This window comes from Pogona vitticeps, chromosome 10, assembly GCF_051106095.1.
Source record: "Pogona vitticeps strain Pit_001003342236 chromosome 10, PviZW2.1, whole genome shotgun sequence".
Classification (NCBI taxonomy): domain Eukaryota; kingdom Metazoa; phylum Chordata; class Lepidosauria; order Squamata; family Agamidae; genus Pogona; species Pogona vitticeps.
The window spans coordinates 3,743,981-3,768,476 of NC_135792.1; the positions used below are offsets into that span (position 1 = coordinate 3,743,981).

Consider the following 24,496-nt stretch of genomic DNA (forward strand, 5'->3'; position numbering starts at 1 on the left):
TAGTCCAAGAACATCTGGAGAGCCAAGGTGGAAACCACTGTACCGGTGAGTTTCAAGCTGCCAATGCATCACTCAGAGTTGCTAAACCTTTGGGTTCTATTTAAAAGCAAAGTAGATCCCAATAGGCTGAAGTCTGCCCACCTCTGGATGGGGACTGGGAAGACCCATGATCAACTCTCAGCTCACAGACTTGCCTTCATGAGGCAGTCTTTTCTCAGCCTAATGTAGTTTCCTGGGATCTTTCTGAGCATAATGACCAGGGCCTCTCTAAGAATCTGGGGTGGGGTAGGGGATTAAACTAAAAACGGATATGAAGGTAGAAAAGACTAGAATGCAATGGCTAACAATGCACAGTAAAGAGAAAGCATATCTCAAGATGCTAAAACTGTAATTTCCCCCACCTCTGGAAAGAAATTGGAGTCATTTTGTACGACGAGGGTCTTAGTATTTCACGAATTTTACTTTTCGTTGTCCTTCTGTCTGAACAAGGAGGAGGGAGACACAACTGTACTACACAAACATTTTTTTAAAAATTGGTCCAGCACATAGTTAATGGTGTTGGGTTCCTAAAGCTTACAACTTAATAAAATTGATCTCGCTGCAGTGCTGTAATGAAGAACAGTGGGATAAAGCAACCCTTGAACTAGGGAAAATTGTATATTGTTACCTCCTTGTGACCTCCTAGTGTTGTGGCCATTCTAACCTCTACAAGCTGTCATTTGTATGATTCTGACAGCAGATGAAACAGCAGAGCAACGTACATCAGGAAAGAAGGGTAGAAATGAAGAAGTCTTTGCCAGGAAGGTCTGTTCAACAATATTAATACAAACCGATGACACTGGGAAGACTCCGTGTTTTGTTCGTATTTGCAAATGTGATTTTTGTATCATTTTTTTTTAGCACGCTTGAATGTCTACAAAAAGGCTTTGGGCCATAAACAGTAGAAGCTACACTGGCTTCATTTGTGCTAAGCTAAAAACAGAAAGAGGATTATTGCACAGAATTATTTGATGTAATCTTCCACTATACTAGAACTCAGAGGAAAGCAACATACAGCAAGTTAGACCACTGGGTCTATCTAGCTAAGAACTAGCTATGCCAAGTTCTAAATGCAATCAATATTCACTGCAAATATATATATATACTTCTTTTTAACACTGCTGCTGATTTTTTTAAGTGGTGTTTTTACTCTCATGCAGGACTGAAACCCACCCCAGCAGTTAACAGATGGGAGTATTTCAATGTGTCCAGATCTCTCTTTTTTTCAACCAGAACAAGAATGTTCACAAATATTCATTACATCCTTAATATTGCAATATATTTACTCACCACACATAGAATAGAACAAGCAAATGCTAGATCAGTAAGATTTCAATTTGGTTTCTTTACAAAATAACCATCCATCTATCTCTTTAACACAAACCATTCTCACTATATTGCAGCATAAAGCAAGATGCAACTGCAGAAAGTTTCCAGGTAGCCGAAGACAAGAAACAACGGGAACATACTTCAAGGCCCATAAGCTGTGTTTGTGAATCAGAACCCAGCAGTTAAAAATTACCAACCAAATGTAGTTTCCAGAAACCTGTGTTACTTGCTACACAATAACAATGAGTTATCTGATAGCTTTAAGACCAACCAAGTTGTTATATGTGGGCTTTCATGGCCCCACTTCCTCAGATACATGGAATACAAATGGTGGGTCATCGAGAAAGAATTCTTATTCCGCTCCCAGAATCTTTACAGGTATTTGGGGACTTCAAGGAAGCTACATAGTGAATGCTGTGACAGTCGTTGCACTTGCATCATCATCTTAGAACTGCAAAGTTGGAAGGGACCCTATGGATCATCCAGTCTAGCCCCTGTGAAGGAGACCCAATGGGGGAATTGAACTCCCAACCTCTGGGTTCTGCAGCCGGAGACTTAAAACTACTTAAAGCTACTTCAGCTGTCACTTGGAAGCAGGCTTCCATTCGGCTACAGAGGTGGAAAATATGGGGAACTGGGCTACTCCATCAACCAACTTAATCTGACTTTTCCTCTCCCTGAACTGCTTCTGTTCTGAGCGGTCATTACCAAGAAGTATTATGCATCCATAACAATTAGTGCCAAAGATTTTTCTGTTTTTCTTTCTCCCTCCTCTTCCTCTTTTCCTTCTGTACTACAGCTTTTAGTCTGCAAAGCAGGAATGGTTTGTGAGTCCTTTTCTTTTTATGTAAGTGCTGACTCTCTCCATTCAGTGAGACTGTTCCAACTGTCACATAACCTAAAAAGTACAGGGATGCCCCCAAAACACATTTCAACCTCCCCCCCCCAAAAAAAGCTTGTTTCAAACAAAACATAATTAAAATTGATGATAGCTTGTCAGCTTCACTAGACAAACAAACTATGGTTAATCTAAAACCAGGCATTCCTGTTTATACAGTCCTCCTTCCTCAATTATTCTACTTTCCAAGGAAATTATAAGACTACTTAATACAAAAAATAGAAACACTCATTAGATGCCGCTAATGAGTCTTTTTCCCCATTAAAGCCACAACTTTTTTTCCCATTAAAGCCACAACCTCCTACATGAGCATTCCTATTGCTTATTTTCACCACCAATATTTTTATTTTTAAACAGTGGGTTTTTTGAGAATACAGTGGGGTTTTCCTTGGCCCCTTGCTACTTCAGAATTGGGAGCATTATACTTTTATGTCTATATTGCTTTCTTTTTTTTCCCTAGTGTTCATTGAAAAGCTAATAAAACTATGAAGTCATACAGAGACATCACACAACAAGTAAATTCCTCACCACCAGTTACCAAGCTTTAGTACTGGCTCTTCAAATTTTTTTATTTCCCATAGAATTTTTTTTAAAAAAGGATTTGCAATTACGGCACATGCTCTCCCTAAACACTTATGTTACTAAAGTGCAAAATGTCTTCTAAATACAAAGACAGATCTGGGAAGTAATTAGGAAAATGCATTCAGGGGCAGTAAGTCTATATTAACTGTCAGCAGTATACGTCTTCTAAAAAGGCACTTGTTATGAAGGAATTATGCATGTGGCCAAGGGAAGGCACCAAAGGCAGAAAATTGCAAAGACACATTAAACCTTGGACTCCAGCTCCCTCATCAAGGGGTCAATTTATTTTAAATCATTACCTTGCAATGAAACTGGTGTTGGCCCAAAGGTCTGTTAAGAGATGTTAACATGCAGACAGATTCCGTAGACGTCTATTCTGTGCCTCAATAATAGAGTTTCAGTTTGTTTGTTTTTTTTAAGTTATCTAAACTGGACATCCTTCCATGAGTTCCAGTTACTTTTAGCCTCTAAAAATCAGACCCTGTGACACGATGGTTCCCGGAAATAGTGCCGTAACAGAATATGCAAGGTAAGTCTCATGATTGTCCATAACATTTGCCTCTTAAAAGGTCTGGTCTTTGGTTAGAAGACCTGCAGTCGTAAGATCGAATCCACGTGACGGAGTGAGCCCCTGTCGCTTGCCCCAGCTCCTGCCAACCAGTTTGAAAGCATGTAAAAATGCGAGTAGATAAATAGGTACCACCTCGGTGGGAAAGTAAATGGCGTTCCGTGTCTAGTCACACTGGCCACATGACCATGGAGGATTGTCTGCGGACAAACACTAGCTCTATAGGTTGGAAGCAGAGATGAGCACCACCGCCTAGAGTCGGACACGACCGGACAAATTGTCAAGGGGAACCTTTACCTTTTTACCTAAATTGAAACCAAAGACCGAACAAAGAGCCATAGCTGTCTGCAGTGGTACTGAACACAAACTTGTGGATTTACCTTTGTGCCATGCTTAGCTGTTACAAGAATACATGGGGCGAGGGGGAGGGATCTGTATCGCACGTGCCCAAACTGCTGGTGCTAATTACAAGATCTAGAAAAACTGATACATACACAATTGACCTCTATGCACAGAGCTGAATATGCAGACCTTATAATTAATCCATTAAGACTGAACGCATACCGTCCTGCTATATCACCATCGCCACATTCATAAAATACTTGAATAGGGCTACTGTTGTGAAAAAGCCAATAGAACCGAAGTAAACATTACCTCCGTGCAGCAGGAGCAACTGCCTGTTTTCTACGCCGAGCATATTCTACAACCAAAATGATTGTTGTTCAAGACACACAAAACCTTGGAAAGACTAAGCAGAAAAAGTACTGCTTCGTTTTCTTCACAGTGTTCTTGTCTCCTGTTGCCTGACTGTACCCATATATATGCCCACACAACACTGCTCAGTTTTATCTGGCTATCCAACTGAGGGGGAAAAGGTGTGATGGGTAAGGAGAGTGTTTTCTCTTTCTCTGTCTCCTGCTCCTTCCATCGCTTGGCCTACCCTGAGCTCCTGCTGCTCTGTTGGGAACGCTAGGTCTATAGTCAGAATGAAAACCAGAAGAACAACTTCAGAATAATCCCCGAATGAATCATGTCACAACTTAAGCAGGTGCGATTTGATCAGAGTTCGCTTGATCTAACTCCTAACTCTGATTAAAAGAAGCTACAGATCCTCAGGTGTAATAGTAAACCAGAATCACACTTGGCTCTACAGTGGGGCTGAGAAAGCGATAGTCCTCCAGCTGTTACTGAAGTACCGCCCACATAATGCCCAGATGTTGTCAATGTGGGTCAGGACAGATAGGACCTGAAGTCAATGACCTTTGGAGGGCCACAGGTTTTCTGTCTCTGGTTTAAAGAGTAAGTGAGGGATGAGGGGCGCATTTGCTTGTCTCCTCTTGTGCACAAAAATGGAGGAGAAAAATGGAAAAGGTAGAATTTCAGCCCGGGTTTGGCCTTGTCCATGGTTACCCACATTCAGCTTGTTTCACGGTCATCCAGATTAGGGGTTAATCGGAGACAGAAAAGAGCTGATGTTTATAAACCACTTTGCTATCATCTCCTGCCACAGGCCAGACTGTTTAGGATGGATGGGAACTGGAATTTGTTTGTTGCATTTGTAAGACCATCTTTCTCTCTCAGAGGCAGCCCAAGGTGGCTGACACGATATTAAAGTAAGTCACACTGAAAACACAATAAATCACAGCATTCAGAGAGCCAAAGCATCTTCAAGTTCTGACTCAAGGGCTGGCCCATGTGGTACATCTTGGAATGTCCCAAAGCAACCCAAATGTTAATGACAAAGAAACAGAAAAAGGCTGAGAAAATACTAAAAAGGGAAGCGGTTTAAGCAATTAACTGAAGTCTCACCAGAATGTTCATTAGTAATGTTTTTATTTGCTTGGGTGCTCCTCGCTTCTCACATTGCTTCCAAAAGGTCTTTAATTGAGCTCCCATATATGCTGGAAAGTTCTGCAAGTTCCCTCATCCTCAGAGGGCAACCTATGAAAGGTGGGGACTAAGATCGCTCATACTGTAATACCATTTTCCAGACAGAACTAATAATGAGTGCCTCCTACTAATGAAAAGGGAGGGAGGAGAAAGAGGTGCTGCTGCTGTAATTAAGCTTGAGGAGAGTTCAACTGGTGGGGGAAGAGAATTAAATTTATTTACATGCTGTTCTGATGAAGCACTAACTATTTGTGAGGCCTCCTAATTAACCCTAATTTCATTCATCTTTGTATCCTCAATCCCCATGTACTCCAAACAAGTTAAACCAAAGCAATAACAATAGCATTAATGTTATTATTCAAAGAGAATAACAATAACAGTAGCATTAATAATCATAGATTAGCCTCTCTTTTTAGTAAAAGGTACAGGATTCTTTATAAGGGAATTTACGGCACAGAATTGAGCCTTATATTATTTAATTTGCATTTTAACATTTCTGATAGCAATTAAGAAAACCTACACTCCAGAACTTGGTTTTACAAAGAAACATAATATACAGTAATGCTTTGGGAGAGTGAGGACTACACATAGAGGATCTTTCCTTTCACCTTCTTGCAGGCAATTTTGTTTCATTCCACCACCACCCCTTCCTCATTTTTTTTTCCAGGGATAGGATTCCAGGAACAACTATTTCCCCCTTGGTCACATCTTCAGAGAACTGCACAAGGAAGGCAACGGAAATCCCACAGTGAACACCACAAGAGTAATCCAAGAAGGGAAACACAACATTCTTACACCTTATATTGTTCAACTGTGCTCCCCCCCCCACCGTCTCTTTTCTATCTTGTTGTTTTATGCAGAACTTCTTTCTTGATACGACACCCATTATTTATTGCCATTATTAATACTGTACAAGCGCATGTTGTTCTAAAGGACTGGGTTTTTTTCCCCACTCCACTGTCCCAACAATCTATGCACAGATTCCATTTATCATCCATAATAAACAACCTCTCATTTCCCCCCCCCTCCATTTTACTGCAACAGCTGAGGTTTTTTGTTAACTGTTCTGAAGATTTTTTTAAAATTATCCCTCTCCTGTCATTCAACTTATCTGAAATCCTCACTAACATGCTGCTACCCCTTCAAGCTTCTGTACATCCTGCCCCACCACCCGATAATCAATTCCTGAACATAAACAAAATCACTACTGCTGTCATTTGCAGCTTTATCATTTCTCCCCACCTCACGGTAAAAAAAAAAGTAAAATAAATCCCCTACAAAAGCAGCACATAAAATCCAACAGTGAGAAGAAGTGCAATAGCCTGTTTTGTTTGCTTGCTTTTGGTATGAATGTTCATTTATTTCTGTTTTAAAGCCAATCACGTTAGTGAAGAGTAAGTATCAACGTACTCAGAGGGCTCATCCTCAACATTCATAAATTGCTGGTGATTCTTAAGCCTGGATATCACAATTCAATGTAAAAGGACAGTGTTTGGTAATATTCAGTTTTAATGCAGCTATTCCTTTGTCAATCAATCTTACTTTTTAAAGAACTATACTTTTATATTTGAGGTTTACAACACAATCCCATGTACGTCTCCTCCTGGGCCTTCTTCCAGGTAACTACGGTATGTGTAACATATGACTGTTTCCCTTACCAGTGAGTTCTATTTCCGTTACAATAAAGCATGCTGCTTATATACCGCTTATCTACTGCCCCATAGTGCATTCTCTGGGAAGTTTCCAATTAATTATACAGGCTACACATTTCACACACACACCGGCTGGGTCCTCAATTTACAGACCTTGGAAGGATGGAAGGATGAGTGAACCTTGAGCCATCTATCTGGGATTGAAACTGGATTGTGAGCAGAGTTTTAACTGCAGTACTGCAGTTTAGCCACTGTGCCATGAGGCACAATACATATACCTATCAAAAGAATGCAACACGCATGCAGAAAATGAGAGAATTTCTTCCACTGCTGAAATCTCCAAACCTCTAACACTGCAAAATCCATCTCTGTGAAGAGCTATATTTCACTTGCCAATGGCTCCCATGGTTATATAAAAAGAAACCCATGATTTGTGTTGGGATGGGCAACTTCCTGCAGGTTCTGATAAACTACAACTCCCATTAGCCCTATCTAGCACAGTCATTGCTGAAGCTTCATGGGAATCAGGTGCTGAAAAGGGGAAAATGCAAAGCCGAAGCACATGTAGATGCCTGCCCAAATAAAGAAGCCACTGGTTCCTCATGATATCTCTGGGTCAATGCGGAGAACCCTCTAAAACCATAGTTTGGAAAACTAAGAACCAGCTGAGAGATCCTAATTTCTCCCCCACTTTGGTGCACAGTCTCACTTTCACTTTGAAGTACCAGAAGCCATAGTTTATGTATGATGATGCAAGCCACAATTTGTACTGCCCTCCAAATAAGAACCAAGCACAATGGTTTGAAGTGGGCTTCCCATTTTTGTTTCCAGGGCACGCACGCAATTTAGACAGATGAAGCTCTCTTATTTTATTGCCTATGTTTGACTATGGCAGTACCAGGATGTTGCTTCCAGCAGCATACGCACATGGAAATAATAATGGACAAAAACGGAGGAGCTGCCTTACACCCAGGCCATGGGCCGTCCAGCTCAGTAAAGGTAAAGGTAAAGGTTCCCCTTGACATTTTTTTAGTCCAGCCATGTCCAACTCTAGGAGGCAGTGCTCATCCCGTTTTCAAGCCGTAGAGCCAGCGCTTGTCCGAAGACAGTTTCCGTTGCCACGTGCCCAGCGTGACAAGGGAATGCCATTTTACCTTCCCACCGAGGTGGTACCTATTTATCTACTCGCATTTGCATGCTTTCAAACTGCTAGGTTGGCCAGGAGCTGGGACAAAGCGATGGGAGCTCACTCCATTGCGTGGATTCGATCTTACGACTGCTGGTCTTCTGACCCTGCAGCACAGGCTTCTGCAGTTTAGCCCGCAGCTCAGTAGCTTCCCCCTAACAGGTGCTCTTCAGATGTGTTGACAACAGCTCTCATCATCCCCACGCGCTAGGGCTGGGCATGCTTTCTTGCTTCTTTGGTCGATATCCTGTCTTTCTCCCTTGCAGACCATAAAGTGGATTACAGCATAAATTTTTTTAAAAAAAGATGAAGCAAAAAGGTGCAGTAAATTACAGCATTTATAAATTAATACTATTTTAAAATAATTACAATAAAAAAGGCACTGCCTTCCACTGGAAGTCCCTTCCTCATCAATGATTTGGTAGCCAAAGATCTAAGTGTGACTATCTTTGCCTGTAGGTGGGAGGATAATGGAGAATGGGCCAGTCTAGCCACTCTGAGAAAAGAGTTCCATATCCCCAAGAGGAATCCTCTACTTGCTGGAGGTGACAGGAACTGCAGTCAACGCATCTGGAGGGCACCAGGTGAAGAACACCATTCTATATAGACTAAGAGGGCCTCTACCTAGGAGATAACCTACAATGGAACTTGGTGTCCTCTGCGGACCAGCCATCTGCTCTGCTCCCATCCTATGGTCTTACTTAGCACAGGTTCTCAATTAGTGCAAAAGAATTTCACAGTTGGGGTGAGCTGCCGAAATTCACCCATCAGGGGATAACCAAGCTTAACTCAGACATCCTGCCAGCACAGAGATGTTTTCTGAAGTTTTGTTTTCAACTGCTTTTCTGTCTGGTTTGGTTGGAAAATGACCTCAGCAATGGGAGATTATCCCAGTCTATTCAATCTTACTACTGGGAATGATTTCCTAATACTCAGCCTAAGCTTTCTTATGCTTTGGTTCATCTCATTATTGCTAGTTATGCTCCCTTGTGCCTTCCTGCAACAACAGATCTAATTTGTATCCAAAGTAACACCTACGGTTTTCGACTGAAGTCATCCCTTTTTTGGCCACTATGCAGAAGGAAAACAATGAAAAGGGGGAAAACTTTTTTTTCTTGAAATCCAGCTGCTGTTAGAGAAAGGGTTCAGTAAGGGGGAGATGAGACTTCCTCCTGTTGGGTTTGCAAGCCATGACAATAACTGAGTTCAGAGAGCAGCATGTCAGGGCGCAGAAGTGGTGTGCAGGCTTTCTGGATGGTAGGAAAACCAAGAGAAAAAGCTGAGGAGAATGCCTGAGACTCTAGAGTTTGCAAAGAGTTACCCTTGACACAGAAAGAAGCAACTCTGGAGATTGAGGAGGAGAAACGGTCTCATGAAGCACCGTGCCTACAGCAATTGTTTTTGTTTCAGCCATCAAAGAACTTCTTCTATATCAGCACCAACCTGTGTACTGCAAGAATTGTAGGCATCCTTCAGTCCTGAGAGACTATGGTGACATGCTCTGAATAAGAGGTCTTGGAACAGCGTCTAGTGTGGCTGAGAAGGCCAATTCGAGAGTGACAATCCCTTCCACACTGAAGACAAATACAACCTGTCCCCTGTCCAGCTCCCTGATTTTGCTGGACTGCCTCCTTGCCTTGGCCTGCTGGACAAGGGTCTCTTCAAATTGGGAGAGGCCGTGATGCAACATCTGCCTCCAGGCTGAACGCTCAGAAGTCAAGGTTTCCCTTAGGTCCATTCCTAAGACTTTCAGATCCCGTTTGCAGATCTCCTTCTATCACAGATGTAGTCTCCCTCTGGGGCACTTTCCCTGCATTAATTCTTAATACAGGACATCTTTTGGAATCCAACCATCAGCCATTCTAATGACATGCCCCAGCCAATGTAGACATCACTGTTTCAGTAATGTATACTGCAAGAGTAGTGTGGTAGAAACAAGCAAGTTGTCCTTTAAAGAATCATATACACTCAACAAGAAACTTGTGGGTCAATGCCCACCAAACCTTAAGCCTGCAAAGCTTATGGATAGCACAGGATATGAGTAGACAAGAAACAGCCAAGACTTTGCTTTGGAAGTCTTGGTTCAAGACATGCCTTATGCATGCCTTACACCCTGGTTAAGCATTTGTTAAATCCCAGGATCTCCCAAAATATAATTTGGGAACCAACTTTACTAAAGATGTTCACTGTGTGGCATCAGGGAGAGGTTAATGTAGAATTCCACAGATAGGTGTTTCACAAAGAAGACAGCACAAGGCACAGATGCCTTGCATTTCTAATCCTTCAGAGTTCTCTAAATGTTACATTTGTGCACCAAACATGCTTTCAAGGAACTCAAGACAGAGTATATGCCTTAAACTGACTGATCCCCTGGCTTTGACTTCCATCCTTTCTTTTACTTCAGCTCTCCAGCCCTACTTCTGGTTCCACTCTGCTTGGACAGCTGCATATGACTCAGCCCTGAAGCCTATTTGAGGTCACCAATCTCATTCCCATTGCATTGCTGCTGAATGAATCCTTGGCTTCTACTGCAGCTGCCAGGCCAGGCCTTTGAACTATGAACATCTTGGTCTTACTCTTCCAGAAGTATTCCTTCTGCTGTAGTGAATGATCAAGCAGCTGATTACCTATCAAGGATCCTCTGTTTACAGCCCCTTCCATACCTAGGCTTTGCAATGCACTATTGCATCAACAAAGCATGCCAGATGACTTTCCATTCTGAAGGAAAGTTTCACTCCCCGAGCAGCCTGCGAACACCTCTAGAACCGCACCACAAGGGACGTTAAAAATCGATTTATGGGACGTCTGTTTCCATGACAGATGCGAGCATGCTGAAGCACCACGGTACGGTATGTCGCTGTGGGGTCTGAAAGAGCCACATCTGAAGAATTTAATTTTTCATAGTTCTCCATGTCCTTAAGGTGATGCGGCCGCAGGATGTCAGTCTCTAACACAACACAGAGCCCAAGGGATCTTCTGTCACTCCAGCTAACAGCTTAGTTGTTCAAAAGAAAAACATTCCACTTTCTGCTGGGCTTGTCCAGATATGAACTAAAATTCAGTCACAGGAAGTAATCTTCTCTTACAGGCAAAAGGCAAGTTCCCTCTGGAGTCCTTGGAGCGTGTGATGAAGGCAAGATTTTTTTTCCTTTAAAAAAAAATGAATAAATAGACACCTCTTGCAATATTCGTTCACAATTGGCCTTGTTCCCAAAAATACATAATTCTGCAATGTCAAATGTAAGGCACAAGCAAAGCAAAATTTGCTGTCACAGCATTAAAAGGTTTAGGATAGAACACACACAATTTTCTTTTCTTTTTTCCTTCTGAAAGTTGTATACACTAGACATTAGAATATATCCTCACAAGAACACACCTCAGGAACAAAACAACACCAAAAAAAAAAAAAAACACCTTCCACTTAAATTTCACCTTTTAACAGACTGTCACGTATGCATAACAGAATACTATTTTGATCCCCTGGGCTCTGTTCACACGCTTCTATTATGCTCTGAAACAACTTCAGCTACCCATTTTAGAATCTCTCCATCTTTTGGCCTCCGAGGGCATAACTGTGTGTGTGCTTGTAGACTCAACTGATGTCCAGAGTACCCCTGGCATCAGTCTGCGTTGGTCCTGCACCCACCTGCTTTGCAGGGTGGATCAGCAGCACAGTTAACACAATGGTTTCACCACCAGCATTAAGTACATTCTGAAATAAGTGACAAATCATCAACAAGATTGGAAAGAATTGTGGCCACAAGGGGGGAAATGGCATAGGTGATCAAACTCAAGGTCATTCAATGATACTGAATATAGAGTGTGAAGTCCGGGCGTCTTTCTGCAGTGGACAAATAAATAACAGAAGTCACTACAGTGATAATGCCCAGCAAGCTTAGAAGACAGGGCATCCGAGCTTATGAAAGATAAGGCTATGAGTGACTCCTCAATATGACAGGTTCATGCTATCAATCACTGAGAAGCAATAGCAGAAGAGGGGAGTTTTCCTCATCTTCAGTTTGTGAACCCTTCAGAGACATCTGGTCAGATGCCTTGTTGTGTTCCCGGACATGCACCTGGTGCCCAGGAATGCACCACTTGTGTCTATGTGTCAGACATAGCCATTGGCAGCCAAGACTTACGTGGTTTCTCTCAAGCAAGCCTAAACCACTAATAGGATTCTGGCCAATACATATCTTTGCTATTGATATGTAACATCAATAAGGCCATGGCTTCTTCCTAAGGGATGCCCATATCTGTAATGGGTTATCTTGTCTTCTCCTAGCAACCACCTTGCATGGTAATCTGAGCTAAGAATGAGGATTTGCCCAAGAGGAGCTTGTGAACTTCATGACAGCGTAGCATTCAGACCCCACCTTCCTAGTTATACCGATCTTACACGTATGACAGGCCAAAACCGTTTTCCTTCACCCAGTGATAAACAAACAGCAAAAGAGCAAAGGCAGTCTAGCTATCGCAGTTGTGCGGAGTTGCACAAAGCAATTAAATCATACCCTGTGGGCAGGATTTTCTATCTCTCCCTGATTAAAGGACAAACCCACTGATGACAGAACAGTTTTTGCCCAGGTAAACCGTCTTGCCAGCTGAACCTCAGCAGGAAGACTACAGCTAACTTATGCCAATGGAATCGAGCACAGCAAGAGGGGAGGGTGTTTAAATGGCCACTTAGACTTACACATTCATTTGTTTTGGCCTCCTATTTGTTTACACAACCAAATGGACCCTCGGAATAAATCAGAGGGTTTAGGCATGTCTTTTGCCTTTAATTTGAGGGGAAGATGGACAACATTTTCACACACATGGAGCTATGGGAATCACTTCTATCTCTGAATGCCAGGAAAAATCCAAAAGTGATACATCTCGTGTCCACAGAAGTCATTTTCATGAAAACTTTTAAGCTGAAACACATTACTGCAAAGCAGCACAGTGAACAGTAATGCATGAGGTACTTTAGATGAGGAAAGCTGTGGAGAATGGTGAGGAAGAGAAAGAGGGAGATGCCCCGTAGAAATCATGGAGGCACAAATCATGAACAGACTGGAAATGCTGTGGTTGAGAAATGAGATGGATGACAATGTGGGAGACCATAAACAAGAGCTCCAAATGGTGTATTGATCATTTTGAAGCCCAATCCTGGCAAAGTGCACAGACACATGTCTGAAGAAGTGGACTTGTCCATGAAAGCCCACATTAAAATATAACAGCTAGCCTTTCAGGTGCCACACGTCTTTTGTCTTTTATTTTATTTTAATTTTATTTCCCCCTTAGGGTTTAGCTTGATACATAGATTATTTCCAGAAAACTATTTTTAAAAAAATATTTCTAAAGTGCAAAGTATTTTAAAGTATTAGACCTACCATAGTACTCAATGTATCTGAAAATCCAATGAAAATTTTACAAAAGAAAAAGTTACAAAGAAAATGCACCACCTCCCTCTTTGTCCTTATGCTATGAATCAACACAGGGCCTAAATCATAAGTGGGGGGGATGAGAAAAGCCTCCTGTATTTCTGTCTAAGAATCAGTGGCATCCAGTCTTATGCATATGAAGAGAAAAGTATCCAATGTTCATAAACTATCAATATGAAAAGGCTAAACAAAACGTCATTAAATTTTTTCCACTCCAAATGCTATTTTCTAAAGCTACATACATAAGTAACTCCCCAATAAGCGGTATATATTTTTCAGCTTCCCATTAGTCCTTTAAAGCGCCTTAAATCCTGTATACATTTAGTAAGACTTTTTTTGGTTCCTTAACAGGTCTCTTGTTGCTCCTCAAGATCGTGCCCAGCAATATATTACACTGACTTGTTAGCACTAGAGAACTATTAAAGCTCTTTGTTGCTATGTGCCATCAAATCACTCAGGATAATCCTAGGAATGACCAACCTGCAAAATGTCCCATCATCAAAGCAATAAAGTTTAGGAGGAAACGTTTGCTTGCTTTTTGTTTAGTTGGCTGGGTGAGAGAGAGAGAAAGAGAGAGAGAGATCTACAATGTTTCTCCAGCAATCATTCGCCCACTCTTGGTTTCCTTCCTGTCCTTTGGGAGATGCACAAAGGAAAGTATGAGCAATGTATGGTACATGGGCACCATCACTGATGAATGGATCCTGAACTGCTATGGAATAGAAAAACCAAGGTTGAACAGTCCAAAGCAGGCATCCTGTAAATACACCATTATGGGTGCTTTTCGACAGAAGACCAGCATATAAATTAAAATAAATAAATAAATACAAATTACATACATATGCTTTTTTGTCCTTCAGTTACTTGTAGGCATGTGAGTTGGACTTCTTATCAGTAATCCTACATGTGGGAAGAAGGCGTTTATGACATTGTTTCCTAGGAGTCACCAGAGTCTGACTCCCTCTACCCCATGACTGCAGGGTGGGGATAGAGATTTTCACTGATCCTAACATAGGTCATTAACTCACACAGATTCCAATCCTGAATTTTATTGGTGGAGGAGGGAAATGCCCTCTATTTTGAACATTTGTTGTTTAGGCGTTAAGTCGTGTCCGACTCTTTGTGACCCCATGGACCAGAGCACGCCAGGCCCTCCTGTCTTCCACTGCCTCCTGGAGTTGGGTCAAATTCATGTTGGTGGCTTCAATGACACTGTCCAGCAATCTCGTCCTCTGTCATCCCCTTCTCCTCCTGCCTTCACACTTTCAGCATCTATTGCTGATGTTAGGAAATTTGTATTTATATAGTTGTATTTTGGACATACAACAATATAATTGGAAAATGAAATGCCCACTGATCAACCAGCAACAACGTAAGAGAAGGAAAGGCCCACCCTTTCTCTGAACTGCTCACAGTAGAACAATCAAAGAAAGAATTGTTTAATCCATTCATTGCAAAAAGCCGGTAAAGTAGCCCAAATGCCAGGTGACTGAAAGGAATAAATCGTATGTCCTCAGTGCTCCGGCACCCACACATGAAAATCTACTGCGTACTTCTTCAAATTAATAGTCGGAACTCTGTAATCACAATGTTGACATTCAAACATGGAGCAGGAAATCCCACACAGCAGTCCTTCGCATGTATAGCCATCTTTGTAAGTCAAAGCAAGTGATCAGAGACAGTCTCGTTGGTCCTGCTGAGACTGTAAACTCCAGAAGGTCATATTTTATAAACTCGGCATCTCGAGTCAAAGACCACCAGGGCTGCAGTGCACCCTGTATAGCGGAGAAAGCAAACTCCAAGGAAACATGCGAAAAATACTGAGATAACAAAGGTTGTAGACAATTGGAAGGTACATTGCTGACAATAGAGCTGAAATGACACAGGCAGCTCTGTGCCAGCAAAGCCCCCATTGACTTGGGATCCGTGCGATACTTTGGTTGCTACTGCCTCGGTGGGTAAGGGTTGGAATTCTGCCTATAGTATTAAACTGAAAATAAATTCTGAAGCCATGGCAAAAAAAAAAAAAAAAAAAAAAACCACCAAAAGCTCCCTCGCACACATTTTTAGGTAGTGTACAAAACAAATTGTTAGCTGAAATTATATATAAGTATGGGATACTTATATTTTTAACTGCACTAATTGTAAAAATGGATCATCTGTAAATCAGCATATGAAATGGTTTGTTGTTCTTATGTGTCCTCAAGCCAAAACCGATTTAGAGCAGCCCTAACACAACATTCAAAGTAAGTGAGATATTTAAGGTATGGTTTCCCAGTTCTACACCCCCAGCGAGGTTCTATACCTGAGCAGAGATTCAAACCCAGGCCTTCTAAATCTTAGTCTATCACTCTATCCACTACACCACACCGGATATCCTATGAAATGTGACTACAGCATCTTTGTAAAATTAGCATATTGTTTCCATTTCTTTAAATATTTTTCGGCAGCCTTCTTCACTCAAAACTCTCCCAATGCGGCTGAAATAAATGTAACTTATGAATATTTGAAATAAGACCCACTGTGTTTAGTGGAGACTGTTTTCAAATGAGCAGCAACAGGAACTCCATCTTCAAATGTAGAAATGGAAAAACAGGGGATTTGATGAGATGCTTTTCCCATGGAACCCAGCTTATGGCTAGTTTTTACTATCCTGGTTTGTCCAGACATAATATGCTACAATCTCAGGTTCAGGATTTCACACAAAGCTACCTCTTCCTGAATTATCAGCTGTTACAAAATGGGAACCGATGTACTACATATTGAAGTCTGAACCCCAGAATTAATAGCCACAGTCAAGCTGTCATGTTCCGGATGGGAATGGTGGGATGAAAAATTATATCAGTCCTCTTTGATTCATATAACATGTAGGACAAAGTTCCTTGATCATCCACAGAAATACATCTTGCACCTCTCTGCCCCATCAATATATATATATATTTTAAAATCTGTACTGTTTATTAAGGAGAGGGATTTAAAAAAAAAAATCTATGACAAGAATACAAGCCAGTCTGGACATGCTCCTGTTTTCATTACCATCATTCCACAACACTGAGGTGAGTGGTAGAATCTGCTTTTAGGGGAGGGAAGGATATTAAGTACCTTGCTGCCTTTGATTGTACAGCACCTAGCAGGAAATAAAACACAAGGCTTTTGAGCAGAGTAAGATGGAAAAGCTATACAGAGGGAGGTGTGGGGGAAGAAACTATTAAAAAGCCATAACATACAGTGGAGCAATACTGAGGAGTTGCTCTCCGTGGCGTGGTGCGCCTCCAAAGCTATATTCAGTAACTGAAACCCGTCTCGCGGCCCCAGTGTGCAGGACTTTCATTATGTTCTTTTATGATCTTCCTGTTTGTATTAGCACCAGTAAAGTGATGTAGAACTTCAATAAAGGAGGAATAACCGGGCCTCACTTTTCATTTGGTGCCCTGGCCCAAATCAACAGCATTCGCCTCTGCCCCCAACCAGGAGAAAAAAACCAAATCATTTTGCCAGATGTTTTAAATTAACAGGGTTTCTCTGTCTCCTTTCCTTTCTTCCTCACTCTGTCCCTCTCTGGATATCGGAAAGCATTTATTGTGCTCACATTCCTGAGACCATTTCATCATGAGCTTTAAATGTTGTCTTTTAAGCCGCATTGTGTCCTTTTTTAAAGAGAAAGGCAGGGTAAACATATTTTAAATAGATAAATAAATAATTGTTTCTTGAGCACAAGAAGACAAACCCTATCCTTTCCTGCAGCGGGCATGTAGTTTTGGATTGATCCATTCAGCTTTATATATAGCAAGACCATGCCACTGAAGTAGCCTGCTTCCGATAAAAGAATAATCTAATTATATTAGCATTTTAATTTGTTTTAATTTTATTATATTTCACATATGCCCATAAAGTTAAACTGTGCAACACCCAGATATAAATAAAGGAAGGAAGGAAGAACACCAAGAATTTATTTACAGAGCTATGGTTACTCTTTAGTTCTGCAGTAATGGGCCCAAGGTGACATTGGGTGAACTACAAAATTTTCATTCATTCATTCATGCATTCATTCGTTCATTCAGTGCAAACTCATAGATCTTATGCCTCTAATACACAAGCTTTGAAATGCATAAGGGACACCTAATGACACCTTAACTAAATTCCAGCAGCCAAAAGTGAAGCTTCCTATGTTTTTAGACTGGAATTCCCATGAAACCTAGCCAGCATGACCAACAATCCACAGGATAAGAGTTTTAAATTAAAACACATGAACTACAGTTGGCAGCCAATGTGGTGTAGGGGTTTGAAAAGTGGACCAGGATTTGCGAGACCCAGGTTCTAATATCCACCAAGCCATGAAATGCATGGGGTGACCTTGGACCAGTCACTCACTCTTACTCTCAGTGTAATTTACCATACAAGGTCACTGTGAGGACACAGGCAAAGGGGAAATTCTAGGTACATTTCCTTTTAGGCACTGGAAGAAAGGAAGAGTATAAAGGCAACTGATATAAATGAGTAACAATGGAGGGGCCTGCATTGGAGAAGATCAATAAGAAGATCAACTTCCCCGTTGATTCTAGCATACAGCCCCCAAACATGTAAAAGCAGGGAATAAAGCAGTCACAATGACTTTGATATTAGTGGCAATTTCCAGTAGTTGAAGACTTCCTCCTTACCTCCCACAGTCCCCATGTGTTCCCAATTTTGAAGGGATTACATGGGGACCATGAGCACCTTGGCACAGAAGTGGTAAATATTTGATTTATTTAAAACTGGCACTGCTGATAATGTCACCAGCCTTCCACAGCACAATTTATGTGTACAGGATTTCAGCAAGAATAACTTTAAAATCCCTTCAGATCTATAGCGCTAAGGCGACTCTAAAATGCAAAGATCCATTACCTTATGGCTGAAAATTCCAGAAATAAATTATGTCTTTCATAAAGATTTTTTTCTTTCTTTCATCAGTTTTGGATTTCCTCTCACATGAGTTCCACTGAGAAAAGTTGGGGGTGGGCTGACCTTCTCTTCCATACTTTTCACACGATGCTTCATGCATACACTTACCTCACATCCTCCTTTCCAATTCAACTTTTTTCCCCCCAAAGGTAAGTCAAGTCACAAACTCTTAACTTTTCCTCATAAGAGAGCTTCTTTCACCTGCTCAGCACTACATATGAATTTAGCTTCTACAGGTTTGGCTGAGTTTTTTGTTTGCTTGTGAGACAGGCATCTTCAACAGATCTAGAAATTTTAAACAGAATTGAGAGGATAAAGAAAAAAAATCCTACAGCTAGGTAAAGACAGCAATGTAATCCCCATCTTATTCTGATGGTGGCAATGCAGCTTCTTCATCCAAGAGAATGTGAGAAGTTCCAAACCCAGTGGGAGAAGTTAATGCCATGATTTCTCCTGACAACAATGTTGCCCCAGTTTCCAGAAGCTTAGTACCCTGGTGGCATGAAGAGGAGGAACGGTGCAGCAGAGAAAACATAAGAAGGTGGACTTTGCAAGTCTAAGAAGGTTTTAGAGTAGTTATTACATGTGTACCAATGTCCAAGGCAATCTTATGCACATCTGTTTGGAATGCCAAGGAGTTCAGCCAGACTTAGTATCGCATAACCCTGGACAGAATTGAAGCCTTAACCCTAATAAATTCATAAATTCAGGACTTACTACTATGTAGGTGTGAACAGTATTGTAGCCTTAATCCTAATGAAAAGAAAACAGACTTGTCAAGAACATCTCCAAAAGCCCATGGAGGAGGCATTTCCCAGTCCCATCTCATAGTTTACCTTTTGCTGTTAATATCATTCAAGGTAACTTGTGAATCTGTTAAGATTAAGGCTAAGCAAGAGACAAAGTTGTCTTTCTTAACATACTTTTAGCACAAAGAAAAAAGAGATCTACTGCCTCACAGTCAGTGGCTTTCATAGTGCAAATACTTGTTTCTAAATGATAAAAAAAAACAAGGTTTGTTCAAGCACAGTTATACTGGATAAGTTGTTGTCCAGGAAAAGTATATACCAGGTGTTTTGCCCAAGGTGAAAAGAATTGTCAAAGAAAATATGAACTGTCTTCAACCAACTCTCTTTCAGTTTTACTAGCTGACCCCAGGTTTTATCCATGGAAAGAAAGTAGAGGAGACTCCTCTATCTGCTTTTTCTGCATAACAGGTAATGACATAAGCCTCTATTATATCTCCTCCTTTCCCACTTTTAGGATGCTTTTATGAACTGGAAAGCACAAGCTTTCTTCTTAGACATGATGCTCCCATTCCTGATCATGTCAGCTTCTCTTTCCTACAAGGAAGAATGTCACATTTGTTAATCCTGTATTCCAGTTGTCCTCCAGTTAAGCATATCCAAAAGGTCTGTCACCCTGGTGCTTTTTTCTAATCAGTCCCTCCAACAGCAAACTTGTTTATGTGAACAGAGACAAAACAGGAGCAGCAAAAAAGCAAGTAAGACGGCATAACACGCTCAGAAAGATCCCTTTCAAAAACCTGAAGGACTTTCTCTGTATTAAATCGAAATAACAAGGCAATCCACTCAATCACTCCCACCTCCTCCAGTACTCCTTGTTATGATCTACAGTCATTTTTAGAAAACTGCAAGATGACATTCTAGTGTACTTCCAGATTCACCTGTACACAGACAGTGAATAGCCCTTGGAAATTCAAAAAAAAAAAAAAAAAAAAAAACCTCTAAAATTCCACCTCCTTTCCCATCAATTTTCTGAAGACATCTTGGATGCCATGAGCATGAACAGAAGCCAAAGGCTCTTATAATTTGACTTAATTTCAAAGTCTTTCCACATTATCAGAAAAGCTACCACTAGGTCCTTTCCAATGAGCCAATCATCAGTTAATCAACAGTGACATTCTCGGCTGTCGTTTCATTCCCCCCCCACAAAGAAATCAAATACACAAACATTATAATCTTGAGAGCTAAGAGGGAAAACTCTCAACAAAGGTCACTCTTCTATAATTATATTGGAATGAAGGTACAACAGTGCCCATTTCAGGAAACTTCAAAGGAGCAATACCTGGAAAAGTCATAACCCAATTCAATGTGCCTACCAGAAGAAAGAATGGCTCTCAGGAGAATAAGAGTATATTAGTCTTTGTATGTAATGGGCTTTATTGTACACATGGGCTTTATTGGCCAGTGATCTAGACATTGTGTTGCAACTGATAGGTTTCAGAGTAAAGACCAAAATGAGACATAAACAAGAACAATCTCTGTATATAGTAACCACCATTTTTACCTGATTGGGTCACGGATGAGTCCCAGTTCAGTGTAAAGTCCGATGACTCGCCTTCTTCAACTAGAAGGAGGGGAAAATGATACATTAATTTCAAGAAGAGGAAAGAGAAATGTAAACAGACTGGATTTTCCAAAATGGCTTAACCCACAGTAGAATCAAATATTTAATCCAATGTTTGGCTCAGAACTTGCATTTACATTTGGTTACCTTCTCATGTGGAAAAAGCAAAACACAAATAACCACCCACAAGCCACCTGCCATGTCCATCCAAGCCCTGTTCCATCTGAATGTTGTGGTGCACTTTCTCAGCTTGGATTTTAGCTTGCTATTGTACATATTTAATAATCCAAATATTTAGGAAAGAAGGAAGAACTAGGATTGGTTATGCAGAACTGTGAGGGCTTTTTTTAAAAAGCAATTCCAACCACGACACAGCAATACGAAAGGTACTGATGACATTGTTTGTGTTTTATTTCAGTCAAGATAGCAATTGCTCTTTGGCTGAACTCAGGCTTTGCCTTTGAAAAGACTACAAGTGACAATTCTGGGCACCTCCGCAAGGATGAGAAACACCACGGTCTGAAATCCAGGATCGCTGATGCCAGTGAATTTAGGCAATTCCAAATTTCCTGGACCAATGGACAGATTTTGAATTTAGCTGTTTCCTATGCTTTTATTAAAATACAAACCTAAAGACCCCCCCTTCTGAAAAACGATAAGCATTCAAAATGCTTCTTTTTAAGTTCATCCTTATTCACCTTAGTATAATGGAACTGCTACTCTGTTCAAATGTTTAATCAAACACCTTTGTATAGACTGTATACAGAGAAGTTTTGAGTCTATGAGATGCTTTTGCTCTCCAAAGAGCCTGGGCTGAAATGTGATTTTATAATATAGGCCACTATGTCATTTTGAGTTCATTCCAGCACACAATTTCAACTGGATATAATGGATGTTTCTTGAACAGACCTTAAAGTAGTTTATGGCCTTTAGATTAAATTTTTATTTTCTGGAGGACTACTGCCTCTGCTTTTCCCATGGGTCTAAAAGAACCTTGTTATGAGCCTACCAAATTGATGAAGGGGGTAGAGGGTGTTAAAAAGCAATTGGAAAAAGTAACCGCCTTTTTAATATGAATGATAAATGTCCAGTGTACTCCAATCAATAGTCAGTACAATTTATGAACTTTTGATGGAAAGGTATATTTATGGCAGACCTACTACGCAATTTCACCTGTTTAATGAATCCAACATTTAGCCACTTGTGTTTGGCATGCTATTACACCATTTCTCTTTTTTAAAAAACAAAACAACACTAAACTGGGGAAAGGAATGAGTATGTAACAAATTTTACAGTTTAGAACTGTGATGAACAAAAAAAAGTGGGAGAACATTCTTAACATTAAAAAAAAAAGTTTTCAACTTCACCCGCCTAGCTATTTTCCATCCATCATTTTCCAGCACCATTTGACTTTGAAACTGAACTACAGCAATAACATTCTGGTTGAAAACTACTGCCAGACACAAAACTTTAGGATGTTTCTGGAAGCAATGCGTTGGTTCTCATTTCCTTCACCAAACTAGCTACTCCCACGAGATTCTAGGTAACGCTTTTAAGACCGGATGCCATCAACAAGTAAGCATGGGATGGTTCAGATTTTCTTTCCACAGAAAGCAAGCTCCTTGCTAACAGTGGGACAGCTTCCTTTCTGCACAGGAAGCCAAAGCAGGGGTAGATCTATGCTAAGTCTCAAAACCTTCTCAGATAGGACTCTACCCAAAGTGAGCTACATTTTGGTGTCTGTAGGTGTAGGACTGTCAGGTGCAACTCCCAGAATGGACAATTATGGGGTTTGTAGTCCTTTTAAAAATATATATCCCATGCCCATCAGTGCAATCCACAATGGTGCAACCTATCCTGATTGTGCTGCTAGAGCATTAAACCCATTAATGTGTGTATGTCTTTGAAGTGGAACCTGCACCAAAATGTTGTAGTGCCATCTCGCTTCCACACGTTAAGTGCTCTTATTTGTATAACTCTAGACAGCCTTAGTCAGAAGGGCTGTTCAAGTCAGGGTGCCTCCCACTTTGCCTGTGAGGAAGGGAGAAAAAGACACCACCAAAGATTTCCCCTCCGTTCTCTAATGCAGCAAAGAGATGACAGTCCCAAACCAGAGTATTTATAACTTAAACAGGAGAAAGAAAAATTATCTCCCGCATGCTTAATCCCCTCTCCAGGAAATATACTGTAAACTGCCAAGAGCTTGAGCAAATCTGTTCCTTCTCTGCCCTCTGTTTCTTCCTTTCCTTGCTGGGAAAGGGGGATATTTTCAACTGACCCGAGTACTCTTTGCCCAAACTGCTGTCTGCCACAGAAATTGACTGCTGCTAATTTCTTTAGATCAGACCTACCTCACTTCTTTCTCTGTAAGATCAACCAGCATCAGCATCCTCTCATCTCACAGGTTCCTAATATACAACTGCAATGGTCTTTCGAAACTAACGAAATTCATATCTTTGCAGGTTTCCCAAATGCACAGAGGCAACTGCCTTGGTTCTGGATGGCTCTGTTTTACCCACACGGTTCCACCATGAGAGTTCATTTATTGGAAAGAACAATGTCTAAGTATTAGCAATAAACATGTGTAACTAATGAGAGAACACTTGTAGAACTTTGCATCAGCTGTGTGACTTGGAGAAAACACTGGGGATGAGTAAAGTCCTTGAGCTTTAGTAGTACAAGAAAGGCCAGACTGTTTTAGAAGAATATCTGAAATAAATATAAAAGGTTTACTGACAGACTGGCTCCATTCTGATGAATATTGGCTTCCCTCCTGAGCATATGGAGAAGGGAGCTTTCATAACCTAGAAGAGGGGGAGAAAACAACCCAGCGTCCACAAAGAAGACATCGAGTAACATTAATATCAGAGTTCGAGGCAGTCCTGATTAATCCTCTTCTTAAGTAGACCATCTGGATGTTACTAAAGGCCAATTCATGTTAGCAGAGCGGTTTGGGAACCATTCCACCATGGCTGTTCTCATAGTGCTCCAGTTAACATCTGTAAGAAGAAACTATGTTAAGTTGAACAACCGAGGGGCTTACTTTTAATGCCAACACCGTTCACCCAGAGGACCTGGACAACACTGGCCCAGGAAGTGAACTTCCCAGTCGCCCAACTTAATGCAGTTCTTTCCTACAAATATCACTGCTCATTAATGTACTGGGCCTTGGGGACTTCAGCTCCTACACTGCTGAGATAAGAGTTTTTTAAAATCATCATTGAATCTTTGTTCTACTCTGAGGTCACCCAGAATGGGCCAGTTCGGGTTCCCACATGAAAACACAGTCAGCAACAACAACATGCATCTTATTGCATTTCATTTTTGACCTCCTAACAAAAACAATCCTTCAACAGGAACAATTAGGAAAGAAACAGCAACGCCTCCCCTGCTCTTCTAAAAAAGCTACTGGACACAGCTTGGATAGCTTCCTTCGTGCCCCAATGACCAACATCTAAACTGGTCTATTCATCAACATAGTATCTGGTATGGGTAAATAAGGGAGGAAAAAGTCTATCTGGTTGTTTTGGAAGTAAGCACTCACACATACCTAAGATGATAAAACTGTAAGCAAATGCAACAGTCACCCTTTTTGCTATGGTTATCCTTCAA

At 41.0% G+C, this 24,496-nt stretch overlaps 1 protein-coding gene across 5 annotated transcripts in view; it reads right to left on the bottom strand.

The window, feature by feature from the left end:
- ZNF423 (zinc finger protein 423) overlaps nucleotides 1–24,496 on the bottom strand; it is a 251,573-nt gene that overhangs the window by 180,032 nt on the left and 47,045 nt on the right. For 4 of the 5 annotated variants that reach the window (XM_072980849.2, XM_078380450.1, XM_072980852.2 and 1 more), the window contains exon 2: nucleotides 20,825–20,884. The exons of the other annotated variant lie outside the window; for it this stretch is intronic. In XM_072980849.2, coding sequence (XP_072836950.2) covers nucleotides 20,825–20,884 — 60 coding nt within the window. The remainder of the gene's footprint in view (nucleotides 1–20,824; nucleotides 20,885–24,496) is intronic. 5 annotated transcript variants of the gene reach the window in all.